Below are 19653 nucleotides of genomic sequence, written 5' to 3'. Positions count from 1 at the left end.
CCATGGACATGAACAATGGTGGGGTCATTGCCTGAGGGAGTGGGGGTGCTGGGTGGGGGTGAGGGCCAAGGGGGAAAAATCAGGACAACCGTAATAGCATAATTAGTAATATATAATTTTTTTTTAAAGTACAGTTTCCCATGACATTAGAAAAATTCTTTGGAGTGCCCTGGCTGGTGTGGCTCAGCTGGTTGGACATCATCCCGCAGACTGAAAGGTCACCAGTTCAGTTCCCAGTCAGGGCACGTGTGGGGGTTGTGGCTTTGTCCCCAGTTGGGGCATTTGCAGTAGGCAACCAGTTGATGTTTCTTTCTCACACCAACTCTCCATCCCTTCCACTCTCTCTAAAATAAAATAAAAATAAAAAATTTTAAATTCCTTTGGAGCATAATTTTTGGTGCCTATAAAAAGTGGTCAATATTTTATTTACTAAGTCCCATATTGTTGAACATTTATGTTTAATATCTTTACCTTATAAATATGTTTACAGTGAGCATCTTTGTATGTGCATATTTATCCATATTTTGAATCACTCGCTTAGGAAGGATCACAGGAAATGTGGCTGGAGTCAAAGGCCATGTGTGTTGAAGGACGGTGAGCCCTTCGATCACGTTGCCCCCCAGGAAAGTCACACCCATGTCCCTGCCCCCTTCAGCAGTGCACGGGCGCTGGGGTTATTTGTGGGGCTGGGTCTGGCAAGTTCTATTTTTTGTGGCTCTCTTCTTCTGCTTTATCGGAGGGGTCCTCTGAGAATCCTGGACTGACCACGCTCCCTTTGATCTTCCCCAGGAGAAAGGGATGTGGAAGGAGCAAGAAGCCCCTCGGCGAGACCCTCCCCCGGAGAGCTCCTGTGCAGCCGCTGCGCTGGGCCCGCCGGTGGGCAGCCCCCCAGGTATCACCACCTCCTCCTTTAGGAAGGCGCTAAGCTGGCCTCTCAGGCTGTCCGGGGGCCTGCTTAACCGGATTCGGGGACTCCTGCGCTCCGTCGGCCAGCATTTCAGGGACAATGCTTACGACTACTGCTACACATACGAGCTCCTGAGCCTCGGGCTGCCCCTCCTGTGGGTGTTCTCCGAGGTCCTGGCTTCCATGTACCGGGAGTCTGAGGAGTCCCTGGAGAGCATCCGTGACTGGGTGCTCCAGTACTTCCCGGTCAAGCTCCGCTGAGGGGCACCACCCCCAAGGGCCTTCACATTTCCCCGGCAGAGGGTCTCGTGTTGGTCGTGAGCTAAGGCCGGGAAGCCGGGGTCCTTGAACCCGTTAGCTTACCGCCAAAGAGTCAGCCAGGGGCACCGGCCTTGTCAGGGCAACTGTCTACTCACAGTGCTGGGGCCAGCACGGCATGAAGGATGTTTTTTATAGACTTGCATTTCTTTTATACCAAAGTGACCTGTATTTCTAGGTTTACATTTCAATTTCTAACTTTTAATAAGCCAAGAAAAAGCATTTTTTTACCCTGTGTGTCAATTTTTCTAAACACGAGTTGGAAGTTTTTAACCGGTGTGACAAATCCCTTCCACGCTCCCGTCAGTTGTAACAGTCACCGCCCGCCACCTCAGTGATTTGGGTTTTATATCAAGGAAAGGGAGCGGGCCCTCGCCTGACCAGTGCCTTTCGGTTCACGTGCCCGGAGGCCACTTGTCAAGAGGGGACAGTTTTTTTTGCAACATGGAAGCGTAATAATTTTAGAAGAAGAGTAGAGGAGCAGAAGGACGAAGCAGAATTAAACATACGCAGCACATGGCGGCGTGTAGCCGGCTGTTACATGTCTTCCCAGAGGGAGGAAGACTGTTTTGCTCTCTTGCTTTGATGTAAAATAGCAGCGTAAAGTCTCCCCCACCCCGGCCCCACACCAAATCGCAGCCAAATGACCTAGAACCATGGGTTTCACGCAGATTGCTACAAACAGGCACCAATGAGAAGGGCAGCAAAAGCCCGTGGCACCTGACCGTGCAGAGCTCCCTCAAGCCCGTGCAGCACCTGCTGAAGAGGAGCTGTGTCCCCTGGGGCTCCCTATCAGGTCCCCAGCCCAGGCTGCAGTCTGAGCCAAGGCCACTCAGGGTCCATGGTGGTCAGGCTGAGGGAAGAAGCTGCCCTGCCATACCACGTCCTTTGGGACTGAAGGCATTTGTTAGCAGCTCAGGGTGATGTTTCTGGGAAGCACGGCCTACCCAGTGAGCACAGCTTGCAGACATGCTGGCCTCTGAGCCACTCAGCCACTGCGCTCATTTGGTCAGAATAGTCAAAGACCATTTATTTTCACACTGTCCTAGCAAAGGCATGTGTCTGACCTCCGGGGGGAAGGTCCCTTGTGTCTTGACTGGCAGGGGAAGCTGGGAGTTGGAAGCTGTTTATTGACTAATGCAAAGAAATATGCCCTATTAGAGGAAAAAACAAGCATTGACCTACCTGCATTCTTCCCTCCGGGCGTCTGGAGGAGACTGAAGCTCCCCACGCTCCCTGCCTGGACATGCGCAGCTGCCGGGTTGGGCTGAACAATAGAGAGACTGATAGAAAAAGGCCTTCCACCCTGCTCAGTGTAACTGGAGCTGTTGGCCGGGAGGCAGCTCCCTGCACTTGTCACCCAGCGATCTCCTCTAGATCTAGTAAGGGTGCGACCTGATGTGCGTTTGGAACCAGAGCTCCTGAGGGCTTTGAGATGACAAGTTTCTATATGGTGAGAAGAGGGGAAGCATTTTTACAAACACTTCCCTGAAGTCCTCGGGCAGAACAGGGCATGGCCGTGGCCAGGTCCATGGGAACTGACACCTCTGTCCTTGTTGGAGCTGTTCTCCGTCCAATGGCCTGCACTGCATCTTCCCAAACTTTCGCTGAGATTTTAATGTTCAGCATGGTGGGAAGAGCCCTTGATTCATCTTATGTTTGATTCCAGAAAGCAAATTCTGCAGGTCATGGTGTGAACACAGGCACAGCTGTGTCATTGTTATTGCCGTCAGCTCGGGGCAGCCCCAGTTAGCGTCTCTGAGAATGTCATTTGTGGCCATACGGAGACTGGTTTGAATTGCTCTGGTGAGACAGGGTGGGCTTGTCCGAAGCTTGAGATGCGTGTAATGTTCTGAGACTTTGAACCTTCCTGGTGGGCAGCACCGAACACACAGTGGGTCCCCGGGGGTGGAGGCCTCTAAGCCTCCACAATGTACTCGAGAGTGACTATGAGGCACTAGAGGAAAATTGGGGCCATCGAGGGATGGGGGGCCGCTGGGGGTCAGGGGTCCTAAGGGTACGTGGAGCTCTGAGTGGAGAGCTGTGGATTGTTGCAAATGCAAACCACACACGTCCACTCCTGTAGCTGAGGAGCTGCTCGCTGCCAGAAAGGTTCATCTGTCCTAAGCAAGCAGTGACTTGTTTGGGGAAGATTCCCCTTGTTTAATGGTTGCCATATTTTCAACTCCTGTGTCTTCTCTTGTTGTTGGTCTTTTCCCTTTTCTCCCCCCAAACTAAGTTCTCTTTTCTGTCTCTCTCCTTCCAACCTTACACTGTGGCCGTCAGTTCATTTCAGCCTTCCAGTGCTACACCCACTTCTTGGCTGACACACTTCTGCTCTGAGGTGACTGGTTTTCTCGCGGATTTTCAGAGAGTGGGACTAACCCGTAAGCCGCTTCCCGCACCCCGTCCTCCCCGCCGTGGCACCGGTTGTGCTAACTGCGAGTGTCTTGCATACTAACGGACTCATTCAGGGGCATGGTGGGTGAACAGCATGGGGTAGTGTCCAGCTCGAAAGGTGTTTCTGATTACACTTACTTCCGAGCCGGCTGCCCAGCCCACGCCAGGTGCATGCCCGCCTGCCCTGTGTTCCCCTGTGGCCTGCGCTCGTGCTTCTCCAGTTGCACTCACAAAGCCGCTTGCCTTCCCAGGAGGGTTACCTCTGAGTGTGAGACAGTACCATGGGGTGGACTCTCTCACCTTTGAAAAGAACTCCTTTGTCGAGGAGCCTCTGAAATAGCACCTGCATACAAGCATCATCTTAAATTCGTCCTAATATAAAGATGATTAATGTCATTGATCAAAACCAGAAGTGTCTCTTTTTGGAGAGCTTAAAAAAATACTCCCAGGTTTCATCACCAGCTTGATCTATACTCTGAATTTTGAACCCATCGTCACAATTTCCCTAGCAAATCCTTCCTCTGCTGCAGCCCATACTAAAGATCCAACGGTTTTGCTGTGGCTCTTCCTATCTCCCCTGGCTCCTAGAGTCTCAGAGGAGGAGAAACTTCAGCGAGAGCAATCACAGCACAGTTGAGGGATGGCTTTGAGAAATGACTCAGCTCAGCCCCAGACCTGCAGCAGCCAGTTTCAATGGCTTCACTGCTCTGTGCAAAGCACACTTTCCATGCTGACTCATTACATGGAGCAGCGGGACATTCAAAGTGCTTTTAAAGAGGAACAGCATGCCAGGTACCGTGGAGCTGTTGTAGGCCAGGCCTCGCGGTCTCAGGCTGCAGGTGGTGCATGCAGGCTGCAAGCGGCCCAGAGCCACGCTGACCTCCAGGCCTCTCTGCACTGCCCTGCATGCTGCATTGCTCACTGCATCGGTGCAGACCCTAGCCAGCACAAAGTCATTGCTCTTGTCTTATCTTCTCTTGCAGAGTCTCCCTCCCTTTATAGAATGTCAACCAAAGAGTGTCCTCTTCCCCTCTCTGCCTCCTCCTTAGCTAGCCTGCCCCACCCTGTCACCATGCATGTTTGGGACCTTCAGTCATTTACAGTGCCACATGGAACCCTGTATTTTGCACACAGCAACCAATGTTTAGCTTTATTTATGGTATTTGATGCTGTAAATGAAAATAAATATGGTTCTTTATAAAGCTCATTGTTTCCTCTCTTCTTTGCCATGGAAGCTGCTCAAACCTGCAATATGGGAGTTAGTTTAGGGGGTCAGTCTTCCCTAAACTGCTGGCGAGACTCGCACTGGTGGTGACTTGGGACTCTCTGGGACTGCGCTGGGCACTCTGAAAGTAAATATTACCCAGGGGTAATATTTGGAAAAAGTCACCACTGCTCCTGGGCCAGGCTTTGGGGTCTGTTTCTTGAAAACTCATGGCACTTTCCTGCTCTAGGTGCTGGACACAGCTGGTGAGGGCCGGCGTCACCTCAGCTGTTAGGTACAGACTTTCTTTCTCTCTCTCTTTCTTCTTTTTTTTAAGGAACAACTTGCCCCTACTTCCCCCATACATCCAAGCATGGACCTGTCGGAGGGCTGTACTTAGGAACTTATGAAATATGCTGATTTAGTCTCCTTTATAACAAAGTCTGCTCTTGAAAGGGGTTCGCTGGCCCAGCTGAGTGGTGGGTGAAAGGTCAGGAGGCAGGACCACACACCGGTTTCAGGAAGGCAATGAACATGGCAGGTGTGCTCATCCAGATGAAGAGCCATTTGTGATCCTGAGAGACCTGTCCTGTCCCCAAAGGCTCAATGACTCAGTGTCTTAGGCTGCAGGGCTCTGGCCATGGGGCTTCTCTGAGGACAGCACCATGGCCGGCCCTGGTCCAACTCTAGGATGCTTAAAGGAAGGATTAGGAGTCCCACCTGCCTTCAGAGTCTGGTCCTCATCCTCCCTGGGGCGGGGACGCCTGCCACTGCCAGGCTGAATGTAGCTGGGTTTCTGACACTGGTGTGAAAACCCATCTGTGAACTTCCCGAGGGCCCTTGTACCTCCAAGGGGGCATTTCTGGGGCCCTGGGCCTCTGAGCCGAGCTGCCTGAAGCGGCTTCAGAGCTGCCTGGGGTTGTGACCAAGATGAGACACACTTCCCACCCCTTGAAAGAAAGGGTGTTAGGGACTGAAGTCAGGAGCTGGGTTGGGCAAGTGACTCATCCCTTGATTCATGTATCTGGTCAAGTGTTTGCTGAATGTCTGCCACGCTCTAGGCATATTCTAGGTCCTGGGAATGCAGCAGTGAGCCACACAGTCCCTGCCCCTCCCTGCATCTCGGAGTGTTTGTACCTCAGTATTGTGTAGCAGACTAGATGTGCTTGCCTCACTGTACATGCGCTCATTTGTTTGCTCACCTCACTCCTGAGCATCTGAGGCGTGCTGGGAGTGAAACAGACAAAGCCTCACTCTCGTGGAACTTATGGTTTGGCTTTGACTTTTTTCCTTTGCTGTTGGGTTAAAGTAACATTTTCCAAGTCACTACCAGCTCCAAGACGTGCTTGGTGAGTAAAAGGTTTCATAGTCACACAGTGTGAGAAATGCTTTATTCTGATCACGCCAGTTCTCCCAAACCTTTGATTCGTCAGCACATCCAAGTCGCCAAGGAGTTCTCGGAGCTCAGTTAACTTTGTTCGAGTGGGCTTCCCCACACCCCGTTAAATTAGTGTTTTTGTTTGGGGGTAGTTTTTGTTTTGCATATTACATTTTGCATAAGTGTTTACTAGAGTATTCCTCATTCCTGAATCATTGGATTAAAGACTTAAAATCAATCCAGAATGGCCCATTTTAAAAACTCAATATGTAACAATAAAAATGCAAATACTTAACAGGCAGTCAGAAGGAGAAACCATTCTGAATTAGTTGTGATAACAAAGAAGGACCTCGCTAGGACATTTCAAATGTTCACACAAAGCAGGTGTTTCCGGGCACCTGGCACGCTTGTCACTGGCCAGCTGATATTTGTTGGTTAAAAACCCAATGCTAGGTGGGCAAAGGCCATGCCTTAAGCTCACACTTAAGCAAATTAAAAAGTAAATGCCGAAAAGAAAGAACAAGCATGTACAAGAGGAATGTGAACAAATTATGCTGGGCCCACTGAATTAGTCAAGAAAAAAGTCAAATAGATTGTAAAAAAAATGTATGAACTTAGTAACTGGAATTGAGTACAAGCAAATGAGGACCATCTTTTCTGGAAAGCAATGTGGCAACAATTATTGAGATCCGTAAGAGGGCGCTGACCTCTTGGCCCAGTAACCCTGCCCCAGGGAATGGGTCCTAAAGAAATAATCCAGCCAAAGAAACAAGTCTCCGTGCACCAGAATATTAAGTAGAGTGAGCGGGTCAAGCAGAGTGGGTGGGCTGTTCTCCTCTATTTCTGTGAACTCATTCACTTTTACAGCTTCTTCTTTAATTCCTTAAATAAGTAAAAGAAGCCCCGGGGCCAGCTGTTACTGACGGAGCGTTTCCTCCACGCCAGGCTCGGGGCCAGGCACTTCATGTACATCATCTCGTAAACTCTTCTCCTCCTCGTGGCAACCTGGAGGTTGGTACTGGTGCTAGAGAAGTTCACCGGTACCAGGGAGGTCATCTGGAGCAGTGTCTTCAACTGTTAGGGAACAGAGAGTCGAGGGGCCCGGGCCAGGACTCAGGTGCCGCTCTCAGAACAGACTTGGCACGTGGGAAGAGCCCCGGACTTGGACTTCAGCCTTTGTGCTGACTCAGAGGCATAGGGTTCTGTGCAGGTCTAATAGATAAGTGCGCCTGCTGGGCACTCAGGGCGGCAGGGGCTCCCTGGCTGAGTTCTAGATAGCGTTCGCCTGTCTTCGCAGCAGGGTGTGTCCGGAGGGAGACTTCCTTCAGGGATGCTAGATCAGCGGGGCCTCGGAGCACCTGATGCGACACTTGGGTTGGGAACTAAACAGAGGTCTCAGTGCACCCTGGGAGGCAACAGCTGTTTGTCTCCAGTTTTCCGATTTCCCACCCTCCCTTCAGACACCCGGCCTCAGCCTGGAGCCCCCATGCCTCCTGCCACCTGCCGGTGGGTGTTTTAGTTCTGCTCTAGTTTTGCAATGGACTCAGCTCCATGTGGTCTGGCCCCTGTAACTGGGACCTGCTGTCCTCCTGCTCTCACACACTGTGTCCCAGCCATGCCCGGCTCCTCTCTGTCTTCCAGCCTTTGCACTGTCTGTTCCCCCTGCCAGGAACGCCCTTCCCTCCCCTGCATCCACGTGGCTGACGCTGTCTGTTGTTCAAGTCCTCATTCCCATGTCTCCCTCCCAGTGAGAGCTACCGTTAGCACTGCAACCTGCACCCCCAGCTCTCCTGACCAGACAGCTTTCCGTAGCGTTCTTCACCTCCAACCTGCCATGTAATCACTTACCAGTTATGCGTATTGTTTACTTTTCCCCTTGCTAGAACCCAGGCTGCTCAAGGGCAGAAATCTTTGTTTCTTTTGACCATTCATAACCCACAGATGGCACTGTGGTTGGCACATACTGGGCCCTCAATAAATATTTGTAGAGTTATTAAAGGAGGGGCAGGCCCTGCCTCCTGGCCTGGACCTCAGACTGGGGCACCTGCGGCCGACTTGGGCTGGGGAAGGGCTGGCTGGCGTCGGTTCACGGCTCAGGAGGAAGAGCCTGGAGGGGATCCTCAACAAGGCCTGTCCTGCCCCCTCCACAGAGCCCTTTGAGTGATTGGGAGAAGGGGGTTTTGGTTTTGCTTCTACTTTGCCTTCCCCGGGGCATGATCTTCAGTTTCCTAACCTGTAAAATGGGGTTAATAACAAGACACAGGAGAACATGTCATCCGCCTTGGCTCTGGGGGAGAGTGGAAGGGTCTCCAGAGTTGGGTCAAAACAGGAACAATCCCACCAGCGGAACTGGGACAAGGGTCCCCACCCTGACTCTGCAGCAGGGCCTAGCCAGGAAAGGGCCTCTGGACCTGGCTGCTGGGAGTGGTGTGCAAGGCCAGACACTTCCCGGGACAGTGCCTGGCTCTGCGACGGAGCCTCACCTTTCGTGAGGGAGCAAGTGCGGCCAGAGCGCTGAGAGGAGGCTGCGATGCTTGGCTCTGACTAGACCTGCTTCCCTCCAGGAGGCCAGGGGTAGCTGGCCAGGTTGGTGTGGGATGGCACCTCCTTCCCCTGGCAGCCCCTATGACTGCAGATAACTTAAGGCAAAATCCAGCTGGGCCTGGGGCAGGCGGCATGACAGGGCACACTCTGGTCCCTCACCTGGGGCCGCTCCGTGTCCAGCAGCAGCCGATCCAGCTGACTCACTGGGTGGCCCTGGCTGAGTGGTTCTCTGGACCCTGTGTTCTTCCACCAGGCTATGAGGATGGTAATCCTGTGCTTCGGTTGCCAGGATGTTGGGGGTGATGGGCACAAAGTGTTAACCAGGCACGCGGGCACTTGGCATTGCCTTTAGGTCACTGCCAGCACCAGCATCGGCACCACCGGGGCTAGCCCTCCTGGCATGTGCACGTGCACAGGGGCCCTCGGGAATGAAAAGAGGTGTTAGAAGTCCAAGCTCGAGGGCTGGCACTGAATCTCAGAGACCCAGCTGTGGTCAGGACCTTGGGGCAGAAGGAGGGGCAGAGCAAGGCCTCCTTTGGGGCCCTTTGCCCTGGCGAGGTGTTGATGGGAGGAAGCGCCAGCTCCTTGTCCGTGAAGTCTCGGCCTCCCAGCGGCCCCTCCCCCACCCAGCCCCTCCACTGATGTCTGGGCTCCACTGTGAGAGATGCTGGCTCTGACCATGCAGTATGGAGGGGGTCATCAGTCAGCCATGTCCCCAGCCCTCCAGAAGCCCAGGAAGACGCTCGGAGCCGCCACCCTGTTCCCTGTCTCAGCCCTGCTGGACAAGGATGTTCTGTGCAGGTTTGGCTGGTCCCTGGGCTGTGGGGGCTGTGGGTCAGGTGCCACTGCATCTAGGCACAGGTCGCCTCTGCCTGCTGCAGCCCCGTCCTGCCTCGCTGCTCTTGACTCTCTCAGTTCCCTTCTCCAGCTGTACATTCTCGGCCCTGAGGTCTCCCCACCAGCCTCCCTCTCTGCTCCGTGTGGGTCCTGCAGTCCAGCTTCCACTCTGCAACCTGAACAATCTTTCTAGGATGCAGATCTGCCGGGGTCAGCCCCACCTCCTGATTCTTCAGTGCTTGCTCCTGCAGGCAGTGCACCCTCCGCCTCGCCCCTCAAGGCCCTTTGGGTTGATGCTGACGCTGACATTTCCCACCGGTTCCCTTTATATCCTGCCCTCCAGCCCTGCAGACTTATTTTCTGTTTCCATGCAGATGGCAGTGCCTCCCCACGTTGCTTTTGCTCCCAGGAGACCACCCCTGGAACACTACCTCTCTCTGCCCTGTGTGTTCAAATCCTGCTCCTCCTCAAGCCTCGTTAGCATGGTGCCTTCAACACCAAGCGTTTCCTGCATGGCAGTCAGATCGCTGTCTCCTTCCACCTTGTCTCGGCTTCACCGTTAGGTGGTCTACCTTCTAACTTAGACATTTGTGAATGTGCCTTATCTCCCCTGTGAAACAGAAAGATCCTTGAAGGCAGAGACCATGGCTGATTCACCCCCAAGTCTCTAGCACGGGCCTGGAGCGGTAGCGCCTGTTGACTGTATAAGTGTTTGTAGATGCAGCTCGCAAGCATACGTACATGTACTCAGATACAAGCCAGGTACAGAGTCAGGTCTCTGCCATAGTAATTGTGTAAAAGCCCCCAAATCTCAGTGGCTTGTAGCATCTTTTTTTTTTTCTGCCCATGGGTCTGCAGATTGTGTGGGTGGCTCTACTTCAGGCTGCAGGTCTAAGGGAGGCCTGGGCTTCAGGCCACAGGTTGGCTCCAGACCTGCTCCATGTGCCTGCAATCCAGGTGCTCCAGGGACCGAGGTGTGAGTGGCCATTTGGAACAAGCTCTTCTTATGGCCAACTAGCAGGAGCGCGGGTGGGCAAGCCAAACAGCAAGGCCCCTGAAAGCCGCCAGTCACGTTGCATCCACTGATCTCCACTGGTCAAAACAAGCCTCCTGGTCAAGCCTCATGTCCACTGGGCAGGGAGGCACCTCCCAGCTCTGTGGTGCGACAGACGGCAAGGTCACAGGGCAAAACACAACTCTGTTATGGGGAGGGAGTGCGGAGCCAAGGACAGATTCCAGCCCGTCAGCAGCCCCCAAGCCTCTGCCGGAGGAGCAGGTGCCTTCGGGGCTCTTCATGCCCGCCATCTCCCTAGACCCTCTTCTCCTCTCAGCAGATGAGCCAACCTCCCCCAAGAAGCCCAAGAGCATCCGGGAGCCAGAGCCTGGTGATTTGGAATGCAAAGCCACCCCTCCCCCGCCGGCCGAGTGGACCTCCGTGAGGATCAGCCCCGGGGAGGACGTGGTTGGGCAGGATGTGCTGGCCGTGTGTGTCCTGGTGACCAGCGACGACAGCAGGTATGCTCAGGCCGCTGCAGGACGGGGGCAGAATGGCCTGGGAAGGGTGGGTCTATATTCAGAAGCTGGTCTTTTCTCTGCTTGCCTGTAGTACAACCTCTCTGTTCCTCCATTTTCTCATCTGTAACATGGGGGCAATCGCAGTACCTGTTCCACAGAGTGCGTAAGATCAAAGAATTAATATGCAAACTGTAGAATGACTCAAACTAGCTTAAGTAACAAACAAAGGCAGATACATTGGTTCGTCTGATGGGGAAGTGCAAGGGTGGTACCCGCTTCAGGCAAGGCTGGAGCCAGAGCCTCAGGGAGCTGCTCTCCTTGTTGCTTCTCTGCACAGGGGAGTGCAGCAGCCCACGGAGAGGCCGTCTCTTTGTGTGGGCCTCCCTCAGCCCACGCCCGGCAAAGGGGCCACCATGTCATGTGCCCGCCTCCAGGGCTAACTGGTGAACAGGACTGGGATGACTGACTGGCAGGCTCGGGCAGCCTGCTGGATGGGCAGCCCACTAAAGCCCACAGATGGACGGGGGGCAGCGACCTAATAAAAAGAAGCATACTGACGTATATACATGTACACACACACGCATATGTGTATATATGTTACATATATATGGAGATAGCAAATATACAAGGACGGACCTCATATACATAAACACAGACCAAGAATACATACATATACACACATATATATGTGTATACGTGTGTGTATATGTATATATATGGAGACAGAGAGGGAGGAAATATATGAGAGAGATATATATATATTTACTAAAATGTCACTTTCTCACCCTCGGGCCGTGCTTGGGCTATCCCCCCCCCCCCCCCCCCCCCCCCCCCCCCCCCCGCTGAGGACACCCGTTCCCACCGGTCTGCCACGGGAATTCCTGCCAGTCCTTTCAGACCCAGGTTACACACTCCCACTCCCCCTTCCACTCCCAAGCAGTTCTTAAATGTCTGAAGGGTTGGGACCAACACTTCACCGCACTTTGCGGGCTGCTTTCTCCTGCTCTGACCCACACCTGTACTCGTTGCTCGGGCTGCCATCAAGTACCACAGACTAGGCGGCTTACACCACAGAGATTTCTGCTCTCAGTTCTGGAGGCTGGAAGTCTGAGGCCACGGCGTCGGTAGGGTTGGCTCCTTCTGCAGCTGTGAGGGAAGGACCTGCTCCAGGCTCCTCTCCTTACTTTGTGTGTAGATGGCTACCTTCACATTTTCCTGCTCTGGCCAGCTGTGTCCTAATGTCCTTGCCTTGTAGGGACACCAGTCATATTAATTAAGACCCACCCTAATGACCTCATTGTAACTTAATTACTTTTTTAAAGACTTTATCTCTAAATGCAGCCACTTTCCGAGGTACTAGGGGTTAGGACTTAATGTGAATCTGGGGGGACACAGTTCAGCCCACAACAAAGCCTGAGGCAGGTGCTGGGTAACCATCCCCACCCTCACCCTTGAACCCTGGGGCCTGCTGGAGGTGGTGGTGGGCAGAGCCCATTGTGGCCTTGGGGGATGAACGGCAGGGCTCTTCCATCACCTGCTCTCTCCCCTCCTTCCAGCTCGGACGAAGAGGTGGACTGTGGCGGCAGCAGCGAGGCCTCGGCTGCAGAGCCCTGGGAGGAAAGACCCCCGTGGCCGGAACCCGCCCCCCTAACGCAGCCCCTCAGTCGCCACAGCTCCCTGAGGGAGGCCCAGACCAGGATGTTCTCGGCCCAGAGCCCTGAGGAGCCCAGAGCTCTGCATGGTGAGCAGAGAGCCCTCCCGCACAGGAGGCCCCGGTGACAGGAGATGTGACCCACGGGCCCAAAGGCAGTGGGGCCGGGACTTTAGGGGGCTGGGGTGCAAGTGGGGCTAACTCAGGCCCACCTCCTTCTTCATGGGAAGCTTTGGAATCTCAACTAGGAAGGTGGCGAGGGACCTGGCTGCCCTTGTGTGTCCCAGGCAGGCAGACATGAGGTGGCCCCAGGACCCTCTTGCCTGGAGTAGTCTCCTTCCTGCCTCCTCTGTATCTCCCGAGGGGCCCTTCCGGCATTCCACCAGGGAAGGGGGGTGGGCTCAGCTGCTGTGGGAGCACATACACATACAACCCCAGGTAAGGCAGCTTCCCCGGGGCTACCTGGGGGCAGCACAGGGCCAGTACCAGTGCTTGGGGCTGTGGGATGCAGGAAAACGACCTATATAACAATAAATGCAGTTTCACTGAGTGTCTGGAATGGGCAGGGGTTTCCCGCACTTGGGCCATCCTCGGATGACCCTGTGAGGTAAGTGATGTGCACAGGTGAGCAAATGGACTGGCTGCTTTCCTGAGGGCTGCCTGCAAGTAAGCAGTGTGGCCCAATGCTGGGTGCCTCTGCACCCTAAGAAGTACTTGTCCTTAGAAACCCAGCTTGTTTTCAGAAAGGTGGCTTGAATGAGTGTTTTGATTCAGTCAACAGCAACAACGTGAGTCCTCTGGGTGGAAAGAACAGACTAATAGAAACTTGCCACCAGCAGGCCCCACGGCTTTCCCATGCTGGCCTGGGAGCTCAACTTGTCCTGTACTGCCCTCTGGTGGCAGAGAGTAGAATCTCCACCTGATCCTAGAAATGTCTCAGCGGTGGGGGACGGTGGAGAGGGGGCGGGTAGTTTCACAGGAACCATGAAAGTGGCGCACCAGGAAGCCCAGGGCTGAGGCTGGAATCCTGGAAACTCTGAATTTACCACCCTCTGTGAGCCTCTTTTTTTTAAAGGACATATTTGCTAAGTACCGTTTGTGGAGCTGCCCAGAAAAGGCTTAGCACACGTAGTGAAGCGAGTGCTGTGCTGTGCCCCGCTGGGCGCAGCCTGCCTCTGTCTGGGCACTGCTGGCCTCGTTGGCCCCTCTGCCTCCCCGGACTCCAGCCTCCTCACTAATAAATATGAAGCCTGCCTGCCTTCCACTCCTTCCCCCTATTTCTCCTCTCCCTTCAGCTGCCAGGGGATTTTAGGCAACATATAAGAAAGACGTAAGACAAAATTGTATGTCTATGGACATGAAAGGTGAAGCCTCGAGATCAGGGTTGGTAAACCAGTTGAGAAGGAACAGACCTCAGAGGGTATATCATAGTCCTGAACAGTGGGTCCAGTGGAACCATACCTTTGATTCCGAATTTTCTGGCAGCCAGTGCTAACAAGAGATAGACTATTTTATCCTCCTTGTTCCCTGTTGGTTTGCAGCAGCAGGTCTCAGAGCAGGCGCCACTTTTCTAACGCTCTGCTGGGAGAAATTCCCCAGCTCACGTCAACAGATGATGGTGAGAGAAGCACTGGATGCGTCCTCTGCAAACTGTGCAGCCAGAGTCCTCCCGCGGCCGTTCCATTCCCGCCGGGCAGGCGAGGGCCTGACAACAGAGCAGGCCTCCACGGGAGCAGTTCTCCCGGGGGAATGGGGTCGGGCAGGGAGCACAGGGCCGTGTGGCCAAGGCGTTGTGTTTCTGGCAGTCCAGCTCAATCCCAGAGTACAATAGAGAGCAGACAGAGAAGGGGACAGGCCGCATGACCTTCAGACAATCTCCCGTCAGTCTTGTCTTTCGTCTGTCAGGGTTTTGATCACCCCAAAGCCAATCACGTTGTAAGGTCCACACCTCCGGAGCGGGCTAAGTGCTGTGCTTTGTGTTGCCGGTTGTGGTGAGTGCGTCCTTTTACCAGATAATGTGCAGCTGGTATCAGGTTGTGGGTGTTAGGGAGCTGTCTGGATCACAGTTGTTCACCCGTTTGTATGGTTCCGAGGAGAGCCAGGGGAATCCTGGACAAGAGCAAGATAAACTGCTCCACAAAGAATCCTGTCGGGCACGCCGGGCTCACAGCAGCAGCATCCTTCACAGTCGCCAAAGGGGGAACGATCCACCTGTCCATCAACAGGTGAATGCGTAAACAAATTGCGCTACATCGGCACAATGAAATGTTATTCCACCTTAAAAAGGAAGGAAATTCTGTCACACGCTACAACATGAATGAGTCTTGAAGCCATTATTCTAAGTGAAATAAGCCAGACACAAAAAGACAAGTGTTGTGTGATTCCCACTTCTATGAGGTGCTGAGAACAGTCAGGTTCGTAGAGACAGAAAGTAGCACAGTGCTTGCCAGGGGCCTGGGGAAGGGGTCAGCAGGGAGTTGTTCAATGGGAACAGAGTTTCAGTTGGGGACGAGGGAAGAGTTCTGGAGATGGAGGGTGGGGACGGTGGCACCAGGACACAGACGTCCTCAACGCCACTGAACTCCACACTTAAAAATGACCAAAATGGTCATTTTTATGTTATGTATATTTACCACAATTTGGGACTACCTCAGCTCACCAAGGAACCTATCACCTCCTCAGAGTTCTTCAGCACAGAGCGCACCCAAGGTGACGGGTTGGAACAGAACTTCAGCCCTGTGTCATTGAGGCCAGAGGAAACTCTCAGCAAGCCTCTCCTAAAACACCTAATTTACTGATTCTTTAAAATCCTCTTTAACAGCCATATTTCTATCCTCCCACCTTGAGAAATTGAGACTCAGTGGGTCTAGAGTGGGGGCGAGTACCAGTACTTTCTGTTGGTGCCACAGAGACTTCCCGGCAGGAGGGCCGCATCCCAGCTTTGTGAGTCACGGAAGAGAGAAGAGTAGCTTCCCAGAGGCCTGGCTGCGCGAGCTAGTGGTAAAAACGCACACCTGAGCCACGAAAAGAGTTGCTGTAGGGCTCTGGGCTTTTGGACATAAGCCAATTAGAGTTAGGATGACAGTTGGCCCCCCAATTACTCTGATTTAGAGAATTTGGTATTTTTCTGGCAATAATTTGATCTATGGGGGGCACTCCTAGTTTGTAACAACAAAATGACATCAGCGCCATATGGCACAACACCCTTTAAGATCTCCAAAACCACTCCCTTAAAATAGGTATGAAGAAATTAAATAAATAAATGAGCGAATGGATAAATAAATAGTAAAAAATAAAAAAAGGGGGGTAGCGGGGGAACGGCCCTGCTTTACTCTGCTCAGAACTCCCGGGTCAGATCATTACCCGCCCTGCTGCTCCTATTGTGGTGCACATGTGTATGTGTCGCCCTATGTGCACCAGAGATGGAGAGTCTCTCATGAAGTGTAGCCATTTCTAATTTGTTCCAGGCTACAAAGTTAAAAGGCCAGGGAGAAGCAATAAGAGCTTAAAGTGTCCTACGTTTCTGGAATAATTTCTCTATTAGCTGAGGAACAGGTCAACTTTGCTCAGCAGGACAGAGCTGTGCTCGAGACCTGCTTGCTCCTTGTGCCAAACACCCAGCCTGGGAAACCCTGACCTGCACTTGGAGGGAGGAAGTGGACCAAAACTGTAGGCAGACCGTTCACCCTGTGGTGGGGAAATGGGGAGCCTGCACCCTGCACCTGTCCCCACAGGCTACCCTCAACCCACAGGTGTGATTATGGAGTAGGCCTGTGGGATAGGGACCCACCAGTCAGAGCAGACTCCAAGCCTCTCTGAGTAGAGTCAGGGAGGGAGGGTGTCAGGCGCTGAAGGGTCTTGTCCTGAGGAAAGGCAGCCCCCGGACAGTGGTTGACACGCATGCTGCACAGCCCGCCTAGGAAGAGGTGACACCCAGCTCTGAGCACTGGCCAGGGAGTGGCATCAGGACTTCGTACCGAGAAAGACAGTGTTGTGCCAGCTGGGCCTTGGATTCAGAGCGCCCTGCACTCAGGCCTTCCCTACACTCATTCTCCCACATCCACAGCACTCCTGTGGCCTTGCCTCCTTCCATGCCTCCTGGCCGCACCTGTGTGAGCATTCCCGCATGCATCAGTCACCCCCATTCTTTCTCTCAAGGCTGTAAAGGAACCACCACAGGGACCTGGGGCCTGAGGCCAAATCTGAGGGCCCAGCATGGGAACTTTCTTCCACATGTGATGTTCACTCTGCTCAGCTAATTCTCAAGGCCCAGCTGGCAGGAGGGCCTCCAGTGCATAGTCCACAGCCTCCTATACGTGTTCCCATTGGAACCAAGGCCAAGGAGATGTTCAGGGCAATGGATGGCGCAGAGGTTCAGTTACTACTGGACCCCAGAGGGTTTCCAGGGCTCTGGGGAGGTGTAGGGGGCGGGGTGGGGGAAAGAGGTTAGAGCTTTCTGCAGCTTCCAGATTTCAGTGAGAGAAGCCCTGTTTTTATCTATTGCAAATACAGGGCACTGATGTAAGACTTCAGCTCTGCTAAAAACAAGTAAGTGTGTGTAGGTGGGCACGCATGTGTAGGCTTATACATGCAGGCAAATAATGATGGACAGTTTAGAATGATGGCTCATAATATGAGCCATTTTCTGCAAGGTAGCAGTACCTGTCCCACAGCAGGGTCTCAATAAATATTTGATGAATGAATGAATGAGTGAGAAATTGGCATTGTGTGTTGTGGGGACAGGAAGGTGCAGTCTGAGGGAAGGAAGGTGCTCAGTCAATCACGATGATTAGCCAATTAACTTTTGGCAAATGGACCAGAGAGAAAACTTCCTACTTTTGCTTACACATTTAGCAGACTCTTCCTCCCTCCCCATCTTCCCCGCCCTGTTCTTTTTTCCACTACAGCTCTGCAACGAGCCAGCAGCTTCCAGTCTCCGTCTCCTAGCAGACACCAGAGCTGGAGAAGAAAATTCCAGTCAAGTGAGTCATGAGCTCTCTGGGGGTGGGGGTAGGCGCTGGGTGGGCAAGAGTTCTCTGATTCATTCTCAGGGGCAGCTGTTCTCATTCCTTATATGGCCTCTCTGACCTGGCCTCCGGGATGTGAGGGGCAAGGAAAGGAATACAAGGTTGACCCTATTTCTGCTGCTGACTAGAGGAAGCACTTCTCAAGGGATCTGGAACCTTCCCTTCCCCCTCAGCGCCCCACTCCAGAGTCATAGAGGCTTAGAACTCAGTTCCACTTGGAAGGGGCCTTATTGCATCAGCTCCAAGCTTTTTGAAACACTGATGAGGACTCTGAGGCCCTGGGTCACTGTATGGTTTCATTCAGTACTCTGGAGTCGAGCTGGAGCTTAACTTCATGCAGTTGTGGGCAAAGCAATGAAGGAAGCCACACACACACGCACACACACACAGATGCTTGAAAGCAAGTGTGTGCAAATGCGCAAATACACACTGCCCTGCTCCTTTTTTCAGAGCAGGCGTTGGTCCTCGAATCCCAAGAAAGAGCAGGGTGGGTGAGGACCAGGGCCTGAGGTGGATGCCAAAGCAGCAGGCTCCCACTAGGGGGCGCAGTGACCACAGCCCAGCAATCCCAGGGCTGCCCATATTCCCAGTACTGCAATTACAGAGCAGGGATTTCCTCGCTGAGCCCGAGAAAGGGGTATGGATTCTTCCGATTCCAAGTCCATGGCTGCCTCCCACCTCTTCCTGCCCTTACAACCCTCGCTGGGCCTTCCTCTAGGAGGGATGAGCCCAGGAAAGCCTTGGGTCAGACAAAGTTTTCTAAAAATGAAACGTTGAAATTGGAACAGAGTGCTAATTTAGTTGACTCCTTCCTTCTGAGTCAGCGCCAGTGAGTCATTCTCCCAGCAACCCCCAGACCTGCAGCCTCTTTCCCTGGGGTCAGGAGGGGACATGGGTGCCTCTGGGGCTGGATCCAGGCTGCACACCTGGGCAGGACACCTCACCTGGGATAGCCTAAAATAACTCTTGATCAGCTTACAGCCCCAGGCAGTAAGAGTGAGGGGAAGGAGCCAATGACTGTTTCCCCGAAGACCTGCACCTGGCCTTTTCCACAAGCCATCTCTTCTACTGCCCCACCACGACCCCTCCCCCAGTCATGGGACTTCTGCTTCGCTGGGTGGGTTCCTTTGGGTGCAGATTCCATCCCAGTGCTTCCAGTCATCTGTACTGAGCACAAGCAGAAGGGGACTGGGAACCAGCAGCACGGTTGCTGGGATGGGCCTGGAGACCTCAGCCTGTCTTTAATTATCCCAGGAGTACCAGGTATTGGAAAAAGGAGGTCTGAAGGCAGGCCTTGAGTTCGAACCATTTCTATGGGCCTAGTGCCTAGCATGAGCCTGGCCCAAAGGAGGCACCAAGTCCTTCCTTACTGAATGAATAAATGGACAAATGAACGAGTGTAGGAATGAAGAGTGAGCAAATAAATGAACAAACCAGGGGACAAGCAGGCTGGATTGCAGAAACAAATGAAGCACGTGGGTTCAGGCCTGTGCAGGCTTCCGCCCCTAGAGGGCGCTCCAAGACTTTGGGAGCATTTGGACCATTGCCTGAGCTCCAAATTCTGGGAAGCTGCACCCTGCAGTCCCAGTCTTTTTTGAAAGAACTGAAAGTCGCTAGAGCTATCTTTTTTTTAATGTCATTTTCATATTTCGCAAGAGGAAACCTCAATGGGCGAGTCTAGTCCTGTCGTAGAGGGAGCCAAACATGGGGCAGCATCTCCTCTGTTCATTTACTGCCCCCAAAAGGCTGGTTCTGTGTGGTTGCCCTCGGCACCCTCCTCCAGGTGACCATGTTCATCGGAATGACCTCTAGGACCCGGATGGCCCAGAGGACAGGCACTTGATCCAGATGGGCTGTGGGACTGTGACCCAGG

The 19653-nt window shown here is 53.2% G+C and overlaps 1 protein-coding gene across 13 annotated transcripts in view; it reads left to right on the top strand.

The window, feature by feature from the left end:
• MICAL2 (microtubule associated monooxygenase, calponin and LIM domain containing 2) overlaps positions 1-19653 on the top strand; it is a 214867-nt gene that overhangs the window by 138222 nt on the left and 56992 nt on the right. For 9 of the 13 annotated variants that reach the window (XM_045194029.3, XM_045194031.3, XM_045194034.3 and 6 more), the window contains 4 exons: positions 790-892; positions 10919-11102; positions 12659-12843; positions 17661-17735. In XM_045194029.3, the coding sequence (XP_045049964.2) occupies positions 790-892; positions 10919-11102; positions 12659-12843; positions 17661-17735 (547 nt within the window). Of the gene's footprint in view, positions 1-789; positions 4948-10918; positions 11103-12658; positions 12844-17660; positions 17736-19653 lie in introns of those variants that run through there. The other 4 variants (XM_045194032.3, XM_045194040.3, XM_045194038.3 and 1 more) reach the window with 3 other exon arrangements.

Source organism: Desmodus rotundus, chromosome 5 (genome assembly GCF_022682495.2).
Source record: "Desmodus rotundus isolate HL8 chromosome 5, HLdesRot8A.1, whole genome shotgun sequence".
Classification (NCBI taxonomy): domain Eukaryota; kingdom Metazoa; phylum Chordata; class Mammalia; order Chiroptera; family Phyllostomidae; genus Desmodus; species Desmodus rotundus.
The sequence above is the reverse complement of the archived record's forward strand: the minus strand, read 5'-3'. Positions and strand labels throughout refer to the sequence as shown.